The 15,942-nt window shown below is 37.1% G+C and overlaps 1 protein-coding gene across 5 annotated transcripts in view; it reads left to right on the forward strand.

Annotated features, from left to right (window-relative positions):
- The window catches only part of Atp13a4 (ATPase 13A4), a 116,573-nt gene that overhangs the window by 46,917 nt on the left and 53,714 nt on the right, over window positions 1-15,942 (forward strand). For 4 of the 5 annotated variants that reach the window (XM_010624079.2, XM_033762567.1, XM_010624078.2 and 1 more), the window contains 5 exons: window positions 3,819-3,889; window positions 3,979-4,059; window positions 5,472-5,541; window positions 6,892-7,026; window positions 9,843-9,912. In XM_010624079.2, coding sequence (XP_010622381.1) covers window positions 3,819-3,889; window positions 3,979-4,059; window positions 5,472-5,541; window positions 6,892-7,026; window positions 9,843-9,912 — 427 coding nt within the window. The remainder of the gene's footprint in view (window positions 1-3,818; window positions 3,890-3,978; window positions 4,060-5,471; window positions 5,542-6,891; window positions 7,027-9,842; window positions 9,913-15,942) is intronic. The other variant, XM_033762568.1, reaches the window with a different exon arrangement.

Raw genomic sequence — 15,942 nt, forward strand, 5'->3', positions numbered from 1 at the left:
CCTCAGTACAAAAAAACCCCCCAAAAACAAAAAATAAAAAACCAAGACAAATGAAGAAATTTTATGAAAAGTGGAAAAAAATGGAAACAAAGTCTTTGTAAATAGGGAAGGCAGAGGAGATGAAGGGATGGCAGGGGAATGGGGAAAAATAAGAACCAAGATACATCATGTAAAGGTACAAGATCCTAATGATGAATGTAACTATACTGTATACCTAAAGAGTACCAACAAACTTAATGGAAAAAAAGTGGAAAGCATATAGCAGCATAATTTATAATAGCTAAATCTTGGAAGCAGCCTACATGTCCATTAACAGAAGAATGGATAAAGAAAATGTGATATTTATGCACAATGGAGTGCTACTCTGCCATAAAGAAGGGTAAATTTGAGTCATTTGTAGGAAAATAGATAGACCTTGAGATATTAATGTTGAAGGAAATAAAGTGGATATACAAATTCAAATATCACATGGTGTCTCTCATACAAGAAGTCCAAAGCATAAATAAATTAAAGAGCAAAATAAAAGATAGGCAATAGGAGTCAGAGAGATATATCTTTAAAAGGGGACCAAGAGGTGGAGGAAGGGGGAGAAAGAAGAGATGAAGAGAAGATTTGAAGATGTATTATATACATGTACTAGCTTCCTGGAATGGAAGTAATCATTACGTACTGTAAGCCTATACTAATAAAAGTAAAAAAGAAAGAATGTGAGGGAGGAATTGAAATGGAAAGTTTTGATACCCAGTCTTGATGCCTTTTCATTTACCAGGGAGTTCGGTGGTTTACCATCTCCCAGACTCTTGAGCTGGTTATAATCTCTTCTCTGCCTGTGTCTCAGGATTGTTGTGAGTGGAAAATGTGATATTAAGGTGATTTGTGAACTGCAGTGAACCACATTCGTACTAAGGTTTGAGGATTTCGATAAAAGCAGAGGCAACGAGGACCCGAGTTCAATCCCTGGTACCAAAAACGAAACAAAAAAATGTAACCTAAAAGCAGAGGAGAAGTCATAGCCTCAGTCATGGTGACACTGATGGGAATAATAATAAGAAGAATCCCAAGATGATAACTATTTGGGGCCTTTTATGGGAATTTGGAGGCTAAAATCAAAAATTATGAAATCAAGCCTATCAAATGCAGGCTAAGAGGAGGCTCTAAGGACCATTTTGTAGAATGGCTTGCAAAACTGAAACCCAAGGCTGCATCAGGTAGCAGGATGCTCTTGCAGGTCCCAGCAAGAAATGAAGACCGACAAGCCCAGGAAAGGACGTCTTCCTGATTACTTAGCTGAAAAGTCAAGTGCACCCTCAGACCCGCTGGCAGGTACTCGATTTCCCAGTTACCACTTCCTGGCCTGAAGTTCCTAGAAATGGGCAAGTAAACTCCACTCCTTGCAAATATTATGCTCGACAATTGTAGAGGCTCTGCAGGTGATGTGGGAAGTGGATAAACTTTAGGCAGAGATGTTTTCTACTGGGGAAATCTCAAAGATGATTAAAAGATCTACAGTGGAGAGTTATCAGAAGAGGATGGGAGCTTCCATTTTCTGGCTGGAAGTAAAACTTAGCAGCATTCCTAATTTATGAGACTATAGTCTTCATTGATGGTGACTTCATCTGTGGATGTTTTGTGACTGTTATGTACCATACATTTCCCAGTCTGTCTGTGGTGTCACAGCCTCTTGATGTAGGCTTTCTAGTCGAGGCAGGGAGCCTCACCTGTATTCTCCCACAGTTTGTCCTTTAAAATTTTTCTAACATAGATTCAAATTTATAGAACTCAGAAAGTAGGCAATGCCCACTTTATCCATCTTGGATCCCAAACTTAAGAGAGTTTTCAGATTTTCTTTTGAGACTACCTTGAGTCTGACATTCTTGGAGAGAATGGGGTGGAACTAAGATTCCAGCCTTGTGAGAGATGCAATCAAAATGAACTCCAGATGCAAAGTGAAGACGGAAATATGGCTGTACCATAGGAGGATGGAAAAGACTAATGATTGTGTGCAATTAGCTCTACAACACTCAGCAAATAGTAGCTATGATTAGTGGCATTATTTACAAAAGTGCAAGGAATACGGAAAAGGAAATTAAGTTGTAAGGCAAGGAACTTGAGGTTACAACATGAGCCATGATGACTAACACGCTCCAGGGCTGGTCACTTTCAAATGCTCTTTCCTGCCTCTAATTCACAGCTTACAAAGGAAGTGTCATTACCATGCGCTGGAAATGTCATACTGAAAATCCCCTGGAAATAGGATACGTTCTTAAATAATTTATTTTGCAACCAATCTCATTGAAATTAAAAAATACAGCACTTAATATTCTTACCCAGTAACTATTGAATGTGTGTGTGCACATGCACATCTGACATATTTGTTGAGTAGAATTAAGATTCTAGGTTTTGTGACAGCGATTTAAAGCATTGTTTCTAGCCAACATGGGGTTTTACAAAGCGTTCACTTATTTATTAAATCAAAAAATGTAGTGAATACTTCTTATGTACCAGCTATATGCTCTTTGCAGTTTTAGAATTTATCTCATAGTTATATAATTTTATAATATACTATAAGCTTATAACATCTAAAGGAGCCAAAGTAGAATTTAGCCACTGTCTGGCCAATTATTCAATTTATTCATGGGACAACTGAGGTGTAGGGATATTTCATAGAAGTTCTCAAGCACTCAAGAAGTAGAGTAGCTGTAGCGGGAAATCTTTTACATGGTTCCTCAGCTTTAGCCACCATTACAATTACCTAGGAAAATATTACAATATTGTGGCCCAGGGTGCACCACAGATAAATGGAATTAGAATCTCTTGGTACTGGCATCCAGGCATCTGTGTTTTCTTAAGCTGCTCAGATGCCCCTAATGAGGAGCCCAAGACTCTAACCATTGCTTCACAGCCATACGGAAGTCTTAGTGCTGCTCTCAGTGCTTTCTGAGGTCACCAGTTCTTGGAAATTCAGATTCACACCGAAGATTGCTTACAGAAATCAGAAGGAATAAGGCACAACTGTCATGAGCATCAATCCCCCCTTTTCTTTCCGCTGACAACCCTTTCAGAGCCTCACTTCCTGGTGCACATTTTCTTGCACATAACCTTTTCCCTCCTTAGTATCAGCTGCCAGCCTAATCCTTTCTGGTGTTTCTTCTGTAGGGTTCTACACAAGTCTATTGCTTGTGAGATAAAGTCCCAAAGGCCTTATTCTAGCATTTATGTCTACTCATAATCTAGTCTTTATTTATATTTCCACTTCATTATTCACTTTGCAACCAAACAGGCCTACTCTCTTGCTACCTTGCTCTCCACTAATTTGTTCAGAACTTCTTTGAAATCTCTCTTCCCTCCATATCTGAGCAAATTCTCCCAACCCTTCACTGCTGCAGTTTCAAATATGGTCTCTTCCATAGTTCTTTTGTCATCTGCCCTTGCTTTATTTCTACAGCATTTTATGTGTAGGTCTTTTTAGTTTATTATATGTTTATTTGATGACATATACATATTGGGCTCTGTGGCATACTTTTCTGAAATGTATTTTTCTTCTTTATTAGGCTATATGATAGTAGAATACAGAGATTAAATTCATTTAGTCATATATTTATCTATGTAGTAAAGCCCTTGATTCCTGTTTACTGGATGGTGATTTCTAGTAAGGTTGCCATTTGGGTAGTAGGAAATAATAGGATAAGGTAGGAAAAGATGATTTTTAAATAAGGGTTCTCTCTTCACTTCTTTCACAAATGCTTCTTTGACCACTCAGTTGCTGTTTGATCTCCAATCTTCAAACTAGAGATTTTCTTAGTACTTTTCTTTTCCAGGTGAGATGCATAAAAGTGCAGAAAATAAGATATGTTTGGAATAATTTAGAAGGACAGTTCCAAAAAATTGGGTAAGTGGTTTTAGAAGGTGCATCTAAAGAAGAAAGATGTTCACTCGAAAACACTATTGCTAAATGCATCTCTCTCATTATTATTTTAGCTCTCTGGAAGACTGGCTCAGTTCTGCCAAGATACATCTAAAATTTGGATCAGGTCTAACAAGAGAAGAACAAGAGATTAGGTATTATGCATATTGTTGTCTATATTAGCTCAAAAGGATTGTTACCAGTCAAATATAAAGCCTGGGGAGTAGTTATCTTAGTTGATTGATATCAAAAAGTGCCACAGTGTTCTAGTTGGCATTATTAAATTAAGTGCGTTCACATCCATTATCTCACACATCTTCAGAGCCACCTTGTTGGGGAGACAGAAAAGACGTCATGAGCCTCTGGACATAACAGGTGCAATGTATGAGGCTCTGAGAGGTTTAATGGCTTGAGCAAGGTCACACAGAAAGCGACAGACTGCAGGTTTAGTGTTCTTCCTTTACACAACGCTTCTAACGGTTATTATAATAATAGGGACAAGCCTGTTCTGATTATAATCAGGAAATACACCGACATCACAACGCGACTACGCAAGACGTGCGTTGCTCCACGGTTCCAGATCAATTACTAGGTCACGGGAAATGTTCAGGGAGAGCACGGGAATGTCAGGAGTCTGTGTGGTTTTTAGTAACTGTCTTCTCTGCCCTGAGCCTTAGTTTTCCAGTGGAAAAAAGGGAGAAGGACTGTAAAAAGGCCTCTCTGGGTTTTAAGTTTCGTGCGCTTTTGCCACCTCATCTCTAGCACTTCGAAGAGACCTAGGGTCAAGCCGCATCACAGTCTTGGGCAGCTTGTTAGAAAGAAAAATAGGATCTTAGACCTGCAGGATCTGATCCTGCTCTTCATCTTAATGAGGCCATCCAATTTATTATTATTCTTCTTGTTAGCACCATGCTCCGACCAACTGAGCTAACCGGCCTACTAGGCCATCCAAGGTAAATTAAAAGTTCGAGGAGCCCTTCTCTAACACATTCTGCAAAGCTCTTTGATCTGGTTGTCTAGGTGAAAGGCACAGAGAAAGTGGTTTGTTCTAGGCAGCCAAATAACTCCTACAGAGCAATTCCTCCTCATGATCAAAGGAGCACATCTCTGGGTCTTCCGTTAGAGGGAAATATGATTCTGCAGACTGACCTATTTCGGAGAGCGCAGGACTTTTCCACTCACATTGGAACAAATTATGCAGCCTCCTAGAACTTCTGAGAAAGGAAAGGAAATAGGTACAGTGTCTGCTTATCAGTAAAACTGTTCCCTTTTAATGACTTCCCATGGAACCAGAGTTGGGGGCAGCATTTCAAATATATCAATACTGGCATTATCTGAATGAGATAAGGGTACTATTAAATATCCAAATTATCATTTAGGAAAATGTTTAGACCCAGGGAGGTGTTAACTAGCAGAAGAGCCCAGTTGCTTTGAGAAGGACAGGAATGTTATATAACCAAGGAAATGTATCTGGGAAAGAGAAGAGGGAGCAGGGAACAGATTTTTTTCTGAATGGGCAGGAAACGAGTTCATTTTCATTGTTAGTGACTGCGATCTCTCCCGGTAGGAGGCTAATATGTGGGCCTAATACTATTGATGTTGAAATCACACCTATTTGGAAGCTGCTCAGCAAGGAGGTAATTTCTCCAGTATCTTCTCTTGGTATTGGATGGAAAATAAAAAGTTTAGTTCTAACCAAACAATCAGTAATGCAACTTGTTAATAAGTAATGGGAGATACTTTAAAAGAATGCCTGATGTAGTATTTTTCCTATATCTCATCTAGTCTTTTTCTTTGTTTCTCTTTTATACACTGCTGGATATAATACAGGGTCTAATGCTCATGTGTATACTTATTATTTGATGACTACATGGATGCCACGGTTCTTTTCTTCTTCTTTAATGCTACGCTGCTTAGCCAATTCCAACTTCTTTTTTGGTACCAGGGATCAAACTCAGGTCCTTGTGCTTACAAGGCAGGCAGCAGAATGACTGAGCTACATCCCCAGCCCCTCAATTCCAACTTTGAAAATAATATAGTCATTTCTTTTCCTTTTTGTTCTTTTCTTCCTCCCTCTCTTTTTTTTTAGAAAGCCAATTTTTAGGGGATGAAGGAAGGGCAGGGACAAGGGAAAAAAATGAGAGCCAAGACCTGTCACTCTCATGTAAAGGTACAAGATCCCAATAATGAATGGAACTGTACTGTATACCTAAGATGTACCAATAAACTCAATGAGGAAAAAAAGAAAGCCAATTTTTAAGGCAACATATGCAATTTCCCCCACCTGCAAAATTGTAGGGAGAAAAGTACCATCTGTTCAGCCTTATAAGGTTCACCTATGTTGTTCTAGATGCTCGATTGCTGATTGCTACTTTCCTCTCAATTCTCTGTGGGAAAATGTCAACTAGCTCATTAACATAAAGTTTCCCACTGACCACCTACAGCAGCTCTTTCATCCTAGGGAAAAGTAACAGACCAGAAAGTGTTTTAAAATTAATGAATGTGAACTAACATTTCACTCTTTTGAAGTCCAGTAGCTGTAAATGGGAAATAATATCAGCTCCTCACACAATATGGTGGTCAACATGTCGAAACATGGGTGCTTCTTTGCAAATTTGCGATTATGATTAAGAGCCATGGCCCTTGGGTCAGACTGCCTCGCTTTTTGTCTTGGCTCTGTGACAGTTACAGGTGTTTGACCTCAGGCCAGTTTCTCAAGATCTAAGGCTCAATTTCTTCATCTTTACAGTGGAGATAAGCACTAATTTCTGGTTACTAAGGTAATTATGGGAATGAAATGAGCAAATTCAGGTAAAGTTGCTTAGTGCAGTGTCTGGTACATGGCAGTTGCTGAGTAAAGAAATAATGAAGAGAATAGCATTTTGGGTGGGATGATTTACCTCATAGAAATGGCTATGGAAACAAGTCAATGAATAGTCATGTGTGAAGCCTAAATATCTCCCTTCTGTTTTTGCGTCTGCCAACAGGTTCTAAATCCCTTTTACATATTTCAACTCTTCAGTGTCTGCTTGTGGTTTAGTGAAGACTACAAGGAATATGCTCTTGCCATCATACTTATGTCCATCATTTCTATATCTTTGACCGTGTATGACCTCAGACAGGTAAGTTCCCTCACTAATCATGACAGTTGTCAGTGACTTCATTGAAATTTTCATAGAAAGGAGAATTATGATCTTGTCGTTGCCCAGTGCATGATAAAATAAAACCATGCTTGTAATTATTGAACACAGTAGTCAGTGCTCAACAAGTTAGTCCTTTCCCTTCCCTCACATCCCAAACCCGAGGTCTTTTAGGGTACTTTTGTCCCTGCTGGAAGGTGGAGGAGTCTGTTTGGTATGCACTCCTTTGCCTTTTGTGTTTGGCTGGTACTTGCCGATCAAATCTCTGATTCAACTCTTGACTTTTTATTGGGAGAAAAATCCCATAAACAAATTGGCTGATGGAATCTGTGAGTGCTGACTTCGCTGGGGAAGCTTGGTATACATCTCTGATCAAAGTGCTTGCCCATTCCCGGAGATTTAGGTTTCAAATAGTGCCTTTCTTCTGGTTTCTGAGAAGCCCATCTTTCTGTATTCTACTTTCCTCCCGTTTAGCACATAATCTAGCCATTTATTTCATAAAAGCAGTATAAGCCATAAGACAGGAGTTTGTTCAGCTCCCCTCTCCAGTTGCCAAATGACCAACTCTCCAGCCTGTCAGGCGCATCTTCTCATCGCAGGGGAGGAGGTCCCGCTGTCCATGCCCAAGGCACCATCCTCTCCTATCTGCCCAGGGTGAGCATTATGCAGCAGGTAATGACTTCTTTCTCTCTCTTCCCAAGATGCACTCCAACAAGGGTCACCGCTCTCAAGCACCTTCCAACGTACAAACCAAGTTCAACGAGGCGATCTTTTCCTTGACACATCTCGTCCTTCGGCTGCTGTAGCAGCTCTCTTCTTCCTTCTTGCATCTTTATGCCCACTCTTGTTCTTTATTTTCTTCTCTTTCATTGGCTGACCTGATTTCTTCTCTCAGGTCTCCATTTAAACCACTCTTGTTGCAGTTATCACTACAACCCTAAAGCCTATTGTTTTAAAAGTTAAAAAAAAAAATCTGTTTTCATTAGCAAGTTTTCCTCTCTGAATTGTATGGCTGTGAAGAAACCTGCCTCAAATGTGTCAGCTGCACCACTTGAACCTTAGAGAGAACTGCAGATTACATATATGCATATTGAATATTTAGAATTAACTTCTCTGGAAACCTGTGTAATTGATGTAAAAAAGTGTATTGTAACTTTTCAGCTGAGACTGTTGATGCCATTATCATGATTTTAGAATAAATTCTAAGTGAAAGCCAAAAAATAGAGGCATATTATATATATGTGTATATATATATATTATATAATATATACAGTATAATAGAGAAAAATTAAGCCAGATACTTAGCATCTTATTTACCAGTGAAGTCAGCTGATATCTGCTTGATTGGAGAAAGGAACTATAGTTTAATATTTTGGCCTTGGTGAGGAATCCATATCCTACAACTGAAGAGTAATAACAAATGCTACTCACCATTCACAATCTTGTTCTCACTGGAAATAAGAACCAGTCAGTCTTGAGCCTCCTGTCAAAGAAAGCCTGAAAGACAGAAGAGAGACAATAAATATAAAGTATACCATCTCATTTTGGCATCAGGCAGCAATTAAGCATTTTCCTCCTTCTGTTCCAGCTGATGACTCCAGATGATATCCCCTGCCTTTGTGTTCCCAAATTACGTTAAATTCAACACATGCAACATAGACTTAAGAACTTCTCTCCAGATCTCTCTTTTGGTTTGCCTGATTGGGTAAAAACACAACACTGGCCATTCATTTGTTCAAGCTAGAAATCAGGTTATCATCCTTGAAATTTACTTTTCCTTCTTTTTTTGGGTACTGGGCATCAAACTAAGGACCTTGCACTTATAAGGCAGGCACGGTGCCACTGAGCTAAATCTCCAGCCCTCTTTTCCTTCTTTCTTAGTCATGCAACAAGTTCTAAAGATTGTTCCTCCTAAATGTATCTTGGTATCATTTATTTTTTCCCACCCTACCGCTACTGTGGTTTAAGTTAACATTATTGTATCTCCTGTCTAGCAATCAGTTCGCAACCTGTTCTGTTAATCATTCTTAGGACATATTTATTAGATTTGCAAATAATTTGAAACCAAGAGATTTAGAGAACATCTTAAATGACAGAAGTCAGAAATTTTAAAAAATGAACACATTAAATGAGAATTTTAACCCCTCAGAACCTGGCAGGGGGCTTGGAATGTAGCTCAGTGGCTCTGCTGCTTGCTTCATAAGCACAAGGTTCGGAGTTTGATCCTCAGTACCAAAAAAAAAAAAAAAAAAAAAAAAAAAAAAAATGGGGCAGGAGGTTGTTCACACAGTAGTTTCTCCATAAATGTGAAATCAAATATAGTTTTATTATATATTTCTTTTGTCTTCACTATTAACTCATTCTCAGTGACCCATGTATTTTACATATTAGAACCAAAAAATGAGACAAGGGTATAGTGAGAACCACCAAATTCCTTAAAAAGTTATAGATTGGGAACTTTGATATGGAAGAACCCAAAGAGAAATAACTTTTGTTCCCCAAGCTGTTAGGTTTAAACACATATTAAACGTTCTTGATGTTATCTGCGTACTTAAAGAACCGTATGCAGATTTGTGGTTTTCATTTTGAGTGGAAAGAGCATGCTGGGAAATACCTTTCTGCCAAAGGACGCACACTTGTTACTCCTGAGGAAAAAGCCTTTTCAGTTGCTTGCTAGGCTATTCAGTCTTTGTTTTTAGCCAGTGCATTCATCTTCACAGAAGGACAACACCTTACAGAGCAGTTCCTGGGACTATACTCAAGCAAATAAACATTTTCTGTGTTCCTTTCTTTTTCAGCAATCTGTAAAACTCCACCGTCTAGTTGAAGCACATAATAGCATTACAGTCTCTGTATGTGAGAGAAAATGTAAGTTCCATTATTTTAGATCTATGTTTTATCCATATACAATCAGAAAATGACTTGAGTTTGTGTTTCTGATTTCTGGTTGTTCCTTCTGCTCCTTTCTTCACTGCATCTTGTACATTTGTTTATATGGAAGAAGAACTTGAGATCCTTTCACTTTAAGGGGGAAAACCCTTACTGTACTGAGGTGGAATCAATATATAAAAAGTATACACAGTTATAGCGTACAATTTGACCTTACTTGACCTGCACCCATAAAATCCTCACCACCACTGAGATAATAACATCTATTGTCCCCCCCAATTGCTCTGCACCTGTCTGCAGTCTTCCCTACTCCTTTTCCCTCCCCATTCCCAGGCGGTCGTTTGCTTTCTGTTCATAATCCGTAGATAAACTCCTGTGTTTACAATTGCATAAAAATGCTACTTCCCACTGCATATTTTTGTCTTTATTTTGAATATTTTGGGTTAATTAGAGGGGATCAGAGTTGTAATGATTTTGAGATTCATTGATTTTGTTAAATGGATCAACCGTTCATTCCTTTTTATTCCTGAGAGTATCCTGATTGCATGGACCTGCCAGCTTGTGCTCCATTCGCCTGTTGACAGATATTTGTGTTGTTTCTAGTTTTTGTCTATTACAAATAATGCTGCTATGTACATTTGAGCACAGGTCTTTCTATGGCCATGCATATTTTTTAAGAAAACACTTACCTGAGAAATGGTGGGTATGTTTAACGCTTACGAAATTTAACTCTTCAGAAGCTGCCGAACTGTTTTCCAAAGGGGTTTTGCCAAGTTACATTCTCACCAGTGGTGAATGAGAATTTCAGTTGTTTGACATTCTTGCCAACCTTTGGTAGATCACTCTTTTTAATTTTAGCCACTTTCATGTGGAAGTATCTCATTATCATTCAAATTTGCATTTCCTTAATGATTAAAGTCCCAAACATCTCTTCATTTGTTTGACACTTATATTTCATTGTTTGGATGAAACTTCTATTCAAATCTTTTGTTCATTACATTGCTTTCTTATTGTTAAATTTGAGTTCTTTTTGTATTCTGGCTACAAGTCCTTCATGAAATATATGATTTGCAAATATTTTCTCAGTCTGTGACATCACTTCATTGTATATACAACATCTTTCAAAGGACACATGTTTTTACTTTTAGTAAAGTCCAGGTTATTAGCTTTTCCTTTTGTGGATCATACTTTTGATAACATATCTAAGACATTTTGACTAATCCAATGTCACTGATATTTTCTTATACAGTATTGTAATTTTTATGTTTTACAATAATTTTAACTTATATTCTGATTTTTTTGGTTGAAGTGCATTGTTTGCTAAATGGTATGTAAATACTAACACTATTTAATGAAAATTTACCTTTTCTCTAGTAAATGTCTGCCTTTGTAAAAAATCATTTTACTGCATATAGGTAGATTTATTTCTAGACACCTATTCTGTGCTAATGGCTGTTTTCTTCTATTAATACCAATGCCACATAATGACATTTTCTGACAAGTTTTGAAATATTTGACCATTAGCCTTATTCTTCTTTTTTAGAATTATTTTGAGTATTGGGACCCATATCATTTTTATATGACTTTTAGAACTAACTCATCTATTTCTGCAAAAAAAAAAAAAAATGAAGACATTGTGGTTGGGTTTGTGTTGAAACTATGGGTCAGTTTGTGGAAAAATAACATACTAACAGATGGATCTTTTGCAGTATAATAAGGTATATCTCTCCATTCAGTTTAGGTCTTCTTTGATCTCTCTTGGCAGTGTCTTACAGTTTTCACTGAGTGATGGATGGTCTTACACATTATTTCTCAGGTAGATTCATACTACCTCCTAGCTGTTGTCATGGTGATATTTTAAATTGAAAATACTTGATTGTTCATGTTCTAGTAGTTCCCTCATGCTCAGGCTCTGGTTTGTAATCTGTGGATGCCTGGGAGTGGAGCCTGCAGACCTCTGTGCCTCTCTGTAGGTAATTCTCTGTCCTGTGCTCTGCTCTGGAAGGTCCAGGTGCCATTACTGAACACCCCCCCACCCCTGGGTCATCTGAGCTCTGATCCCAGGGGTCCTCTGGTCTTTGGGGCAGAAACTCTTCATAGACAACAAACTGAGCCAATGAGGAGCACTTGCACTTGTTGCTTGATATCCATCATCTAAAAACCATTTTTTGAATATATTTTATATGGTTTTTGGTTGTTTTCAGGTGGGAAGATAAATCTGACCCTTTTTTTTTCCATTTTTATTTGAAACAAAAATTCACATTGAAAATATCCTGATCTTTTACTTTCCTTACTAGTTATGATAAAATGTTTTGAACACACACAAAAATAGAGAGAATTTGATAATGAAACCTCATCACCCAGATTAGTAATTATCAGCTCATTATATCTTTGTATTTTAAAATATGTTCTACTTGTTTCTTTACTCTGGATTATTTAGAACAATCCAAGATACCATTTTATTTGAAAACTCAGTACATAGCTCTCAAATATAAAGACTTCTTTTAAATTCATTTATCATATCTTTAAGAAACCCATAATTAAAAATAGATCAATTAACTATACCATTTAAACCTTATTTATGCTTTTAGTTTTTCACACCTGAAAAACTATTCGGTGTTTACTCAACTGTGTCCTGTTTATCCCCCCTAGATTACAGCCTCAATGTGCATCCATTTAGCTATAAATGTCTCTAGTTTCTCATTCTTTATGGTGGAGTAGTTATAATTGATAGTGTGAAATAGGAAGAAAATGGCTAAAGGGTAACTGGAAAGGGGAGGGGAAAGGAAATAAGGGGAAAGAAAAAAATGTGAAAAAAGGAAAAAGTGGAAACAAAGTCTTTGGAAATACGGAAGGGTGAAGGGAGTGAAGGGAGGGTAGGGATATGGGGAAAGAAATAAGAACCAAGACCTGTCATGTAAAGGTACAAGATCCTAATGGTAAATGTAACTGTATTGTTTGCTTTAAATGTACCAATAAACTTAATGGGAAAAAAACCCCACACCAATTATATGTGCAATGTCAGATTTTCTCAATTGAACCAAATATGTGCTTATATTCATACATATGATACCTGTGCTTATTGTATGTGCAATGAAACAACTGGAAGTAAAGGAACGCATATACAGTTTAATTTCAAATCAGGATTTCCATATCTTATGAATGAATGATCATATCTCAAGTTTATTTCAATCCACAAGCTCCCTCCTCTGTATCTTATTTTTTTCTCCTTGCCTTTTTTTTTTGTTGAAGAAAATAAGTGGTTTGTCCTGTGGTTTTCATCTTCTAGATATATTAATTACATACTTATAAAGGTATTTAACATGTTTTTCTATTCCTTATACTTTCTGTATATTAGTAGTTAGATCTAAAGGCTTGAGGTTTGGCCAGAATTCCCCATGGTTTGTATTGTATACCAGGTGCATAATATCTGATTTTTGTGATATTAACATACATAAGTGTTCATGATTTAGATTTATTATTTTAGTAGGAGTTACAGTTTTGTACTTCTCTCATGCCATTTCCACATATGAAGTGAAACATTTCTATAAGAAAAACACTCAAACTATTCAGTTTAAGGAAGAAATGATAAATACCTGAATTTTTCTCTTTATTTATCATCTTTCAAAATAATGAGCTGATTACCTCTTGCAAAGGCTTCTTTTAGTGTCAGAGTGTTAGACTTGGTTAATATGCGTCACTCCTCACTGTCTTTATTCCTAGTTCTCACTCGACTTGTCCCATCTTTTGCTGAGGAGTGCATCTTCTGGTTAGCCAGCTCCAGAGTTCTTTAGATATGACCCTAGTCGCTGTCGAGAGTTTTACTAAATCTATGTATTTGAAGGTTTCATGCCCCAAAGCTAGGTATCTTGTTATGATTTTTCTTAAACACCTTTAAATAAGATACTTAGAAACTTTAATCTGAGCATTTGGAGTGCAAATTTCTGTGGTGGTCACCACTGCTTCTTGGCTTCTTCAGAAACACGCTGATAGACTGCATTGTGCATAATGATATTTTTAGTCCAAAGTTAGAACTGTAGACTTTGAATATAACTTTGCTGGTTGCATCTCTGCATTCCTTACTCTCCTAAAATTTTGATTCCAGTGACAGGAACAAACTTTTCATTTGCTTTATTTCACTACAGACAATAATCTCAGAATAACAAACTAACACCCTCGGGAGTCAGTCCCATTCCCAAAACACTTCAGGTGCTTTTAGAATTCTTGCCCCATTTATGATCTCACTAGAAATGCACAAAGTATCTCAAAATTATGCTTTAAAGTCACTCAAAATAGTTCTCTGTACAGTTATGCCAACAACTTGGTAGGTTCATTGCACTCATTTTGTTTTAGATTTTAAGGTTAGGTTTTCAAATTTATTTTTGTATCCTTTATATAGTTATTATGATAAATACCTTCACGGTATAAAATCAAACTCACAAGAAGGAAGATGTTCAGGGGAATCTAGCTCCTCTCCCTCCTTTTTCTGTCTTGCACCCTACTTATCTCTATAATTATCACTTCACATTATTATTGATGCATTCATACATTTAAAAATCAACTTCAGTCGTTTGTGGGAAAGTGGATGCTCCCTGAGACCAGAATGTTAAGGGAAATAAATCAGACACACGAGCTTAAGTATCGCATGGCTTCTCTTACAGGAGAAACCCAAAATACGAATAAAGACCAAATTAAAACATAGATAATAGAAAGTAGGGAAATACATATTTCTCAAGTGGTAAGAGGACCAAGACATGAAGAGAGAGGGGAGGGAAAGGAGACAAAAAAGGGATTAAGCTGTGTTATACACATGTATCTACCCTGCATGAGGAATGTGAACACGATGTGTTAAAAACATGGACTAACTAAAAATGTTTTTACAAAAAATGTAAACAAATTACATATGAAAATAATAGCTACATATTATATACTTATGCTGTAGTTGTTTTAGATAAAAGGGCTATGCAAACATGTTTAATTATATTTTCTGTGGTATATTCTTTACACAGTATATTGAAAAGTGGCCCTTGAATAGCAGCGTACAGCTAATCTTCATTCATTATTTCAGCTGCATAGTACTCTCTTAGATGAAGGAACCATCTTTTATTCAATTTTTCCTCTTTTAAAGAAACTTGTGTCAATCTTTTGCAAGTAGTTCTGTAAAAAAAGCCTTGTGCATATGCCTGTCATGTTTTTGCCAGTGTATCTTTGGTATAGATTTTTGAGAAGTAAAACTGCAAGGTTAAAGAATAAATGCATCTGTTCTTTTGCTAGATAAATATTGCCAAATTCCCTTCCAGAGAGATTATACCAGTTTGCATTTGCACTAGGAATGTGTGAGTGTCAGTTTCTTCATAGCCTTGCCAACATAATAGGCGGACAAACAGATTTTTCTAATCAGGTGAGCCATATTACCTCATGCATGTTTCTCCTCTGTTTTAGGAAATAATTTATAAGTTAAAGCAAAGTTGCAAGAATGGCTCAAGTAACCTTTTTTCCAGCACTGTTTAAGAATAAATTTCTGACAGGTGTCTTGATGATCCCTGCAGTTTAGTGGGATTTCTCCTGTGTAAGTGACAGGACGACTAGGGCATTAGTATTAACACATCAGCACTAAATAATAGTCACATCCTACTTCTGTCTCATAATGCTCTTTGCAGGAAAGGGATCCAGAATCAATCACTCAATGTGGTTCTTTTTCATTTTTCTTTAGTAGTTTTTCAGTCTTTTCTTGATGCTCCTGACCTTTACTCTTTTGAATCCAATTATTTTGTAGAATGTTTCTCAATTTTGATTTGTTTGATTTTTCCTCGTAGCTAGGTTCACATTACAAACAGACATGGTATTGTGACATCATAAGACACAGTATTGTGATGTCATATTTTCACGTTTCTCTTGGATGCCACTTAACGTGAATTTGTTCTGTTACTAGGGATGTTAACTTGTTAATTTCTTTCTTTCTTCCTTCCTTCCTTCCTTCCTTCCTTCCTTCCTTCCTTCCTTCCTTCC

Source organism: Fukomys damarensis, unplaced genomic scaffold (genome assembly GCF_012274545.1).
Source record: "Fukomys damarensis isolate Sample0158 unplaced genomic scaffold, DMR_v1.0_HiC HiC_scaffold_12, whole genome shotgun sequence".
Lineage (NCBI taxonomy): Eukaryota > Metazoa > Chordata > Mammalia > Rodentia > Bathyergidae > Fukomys > Fukomys damarensis.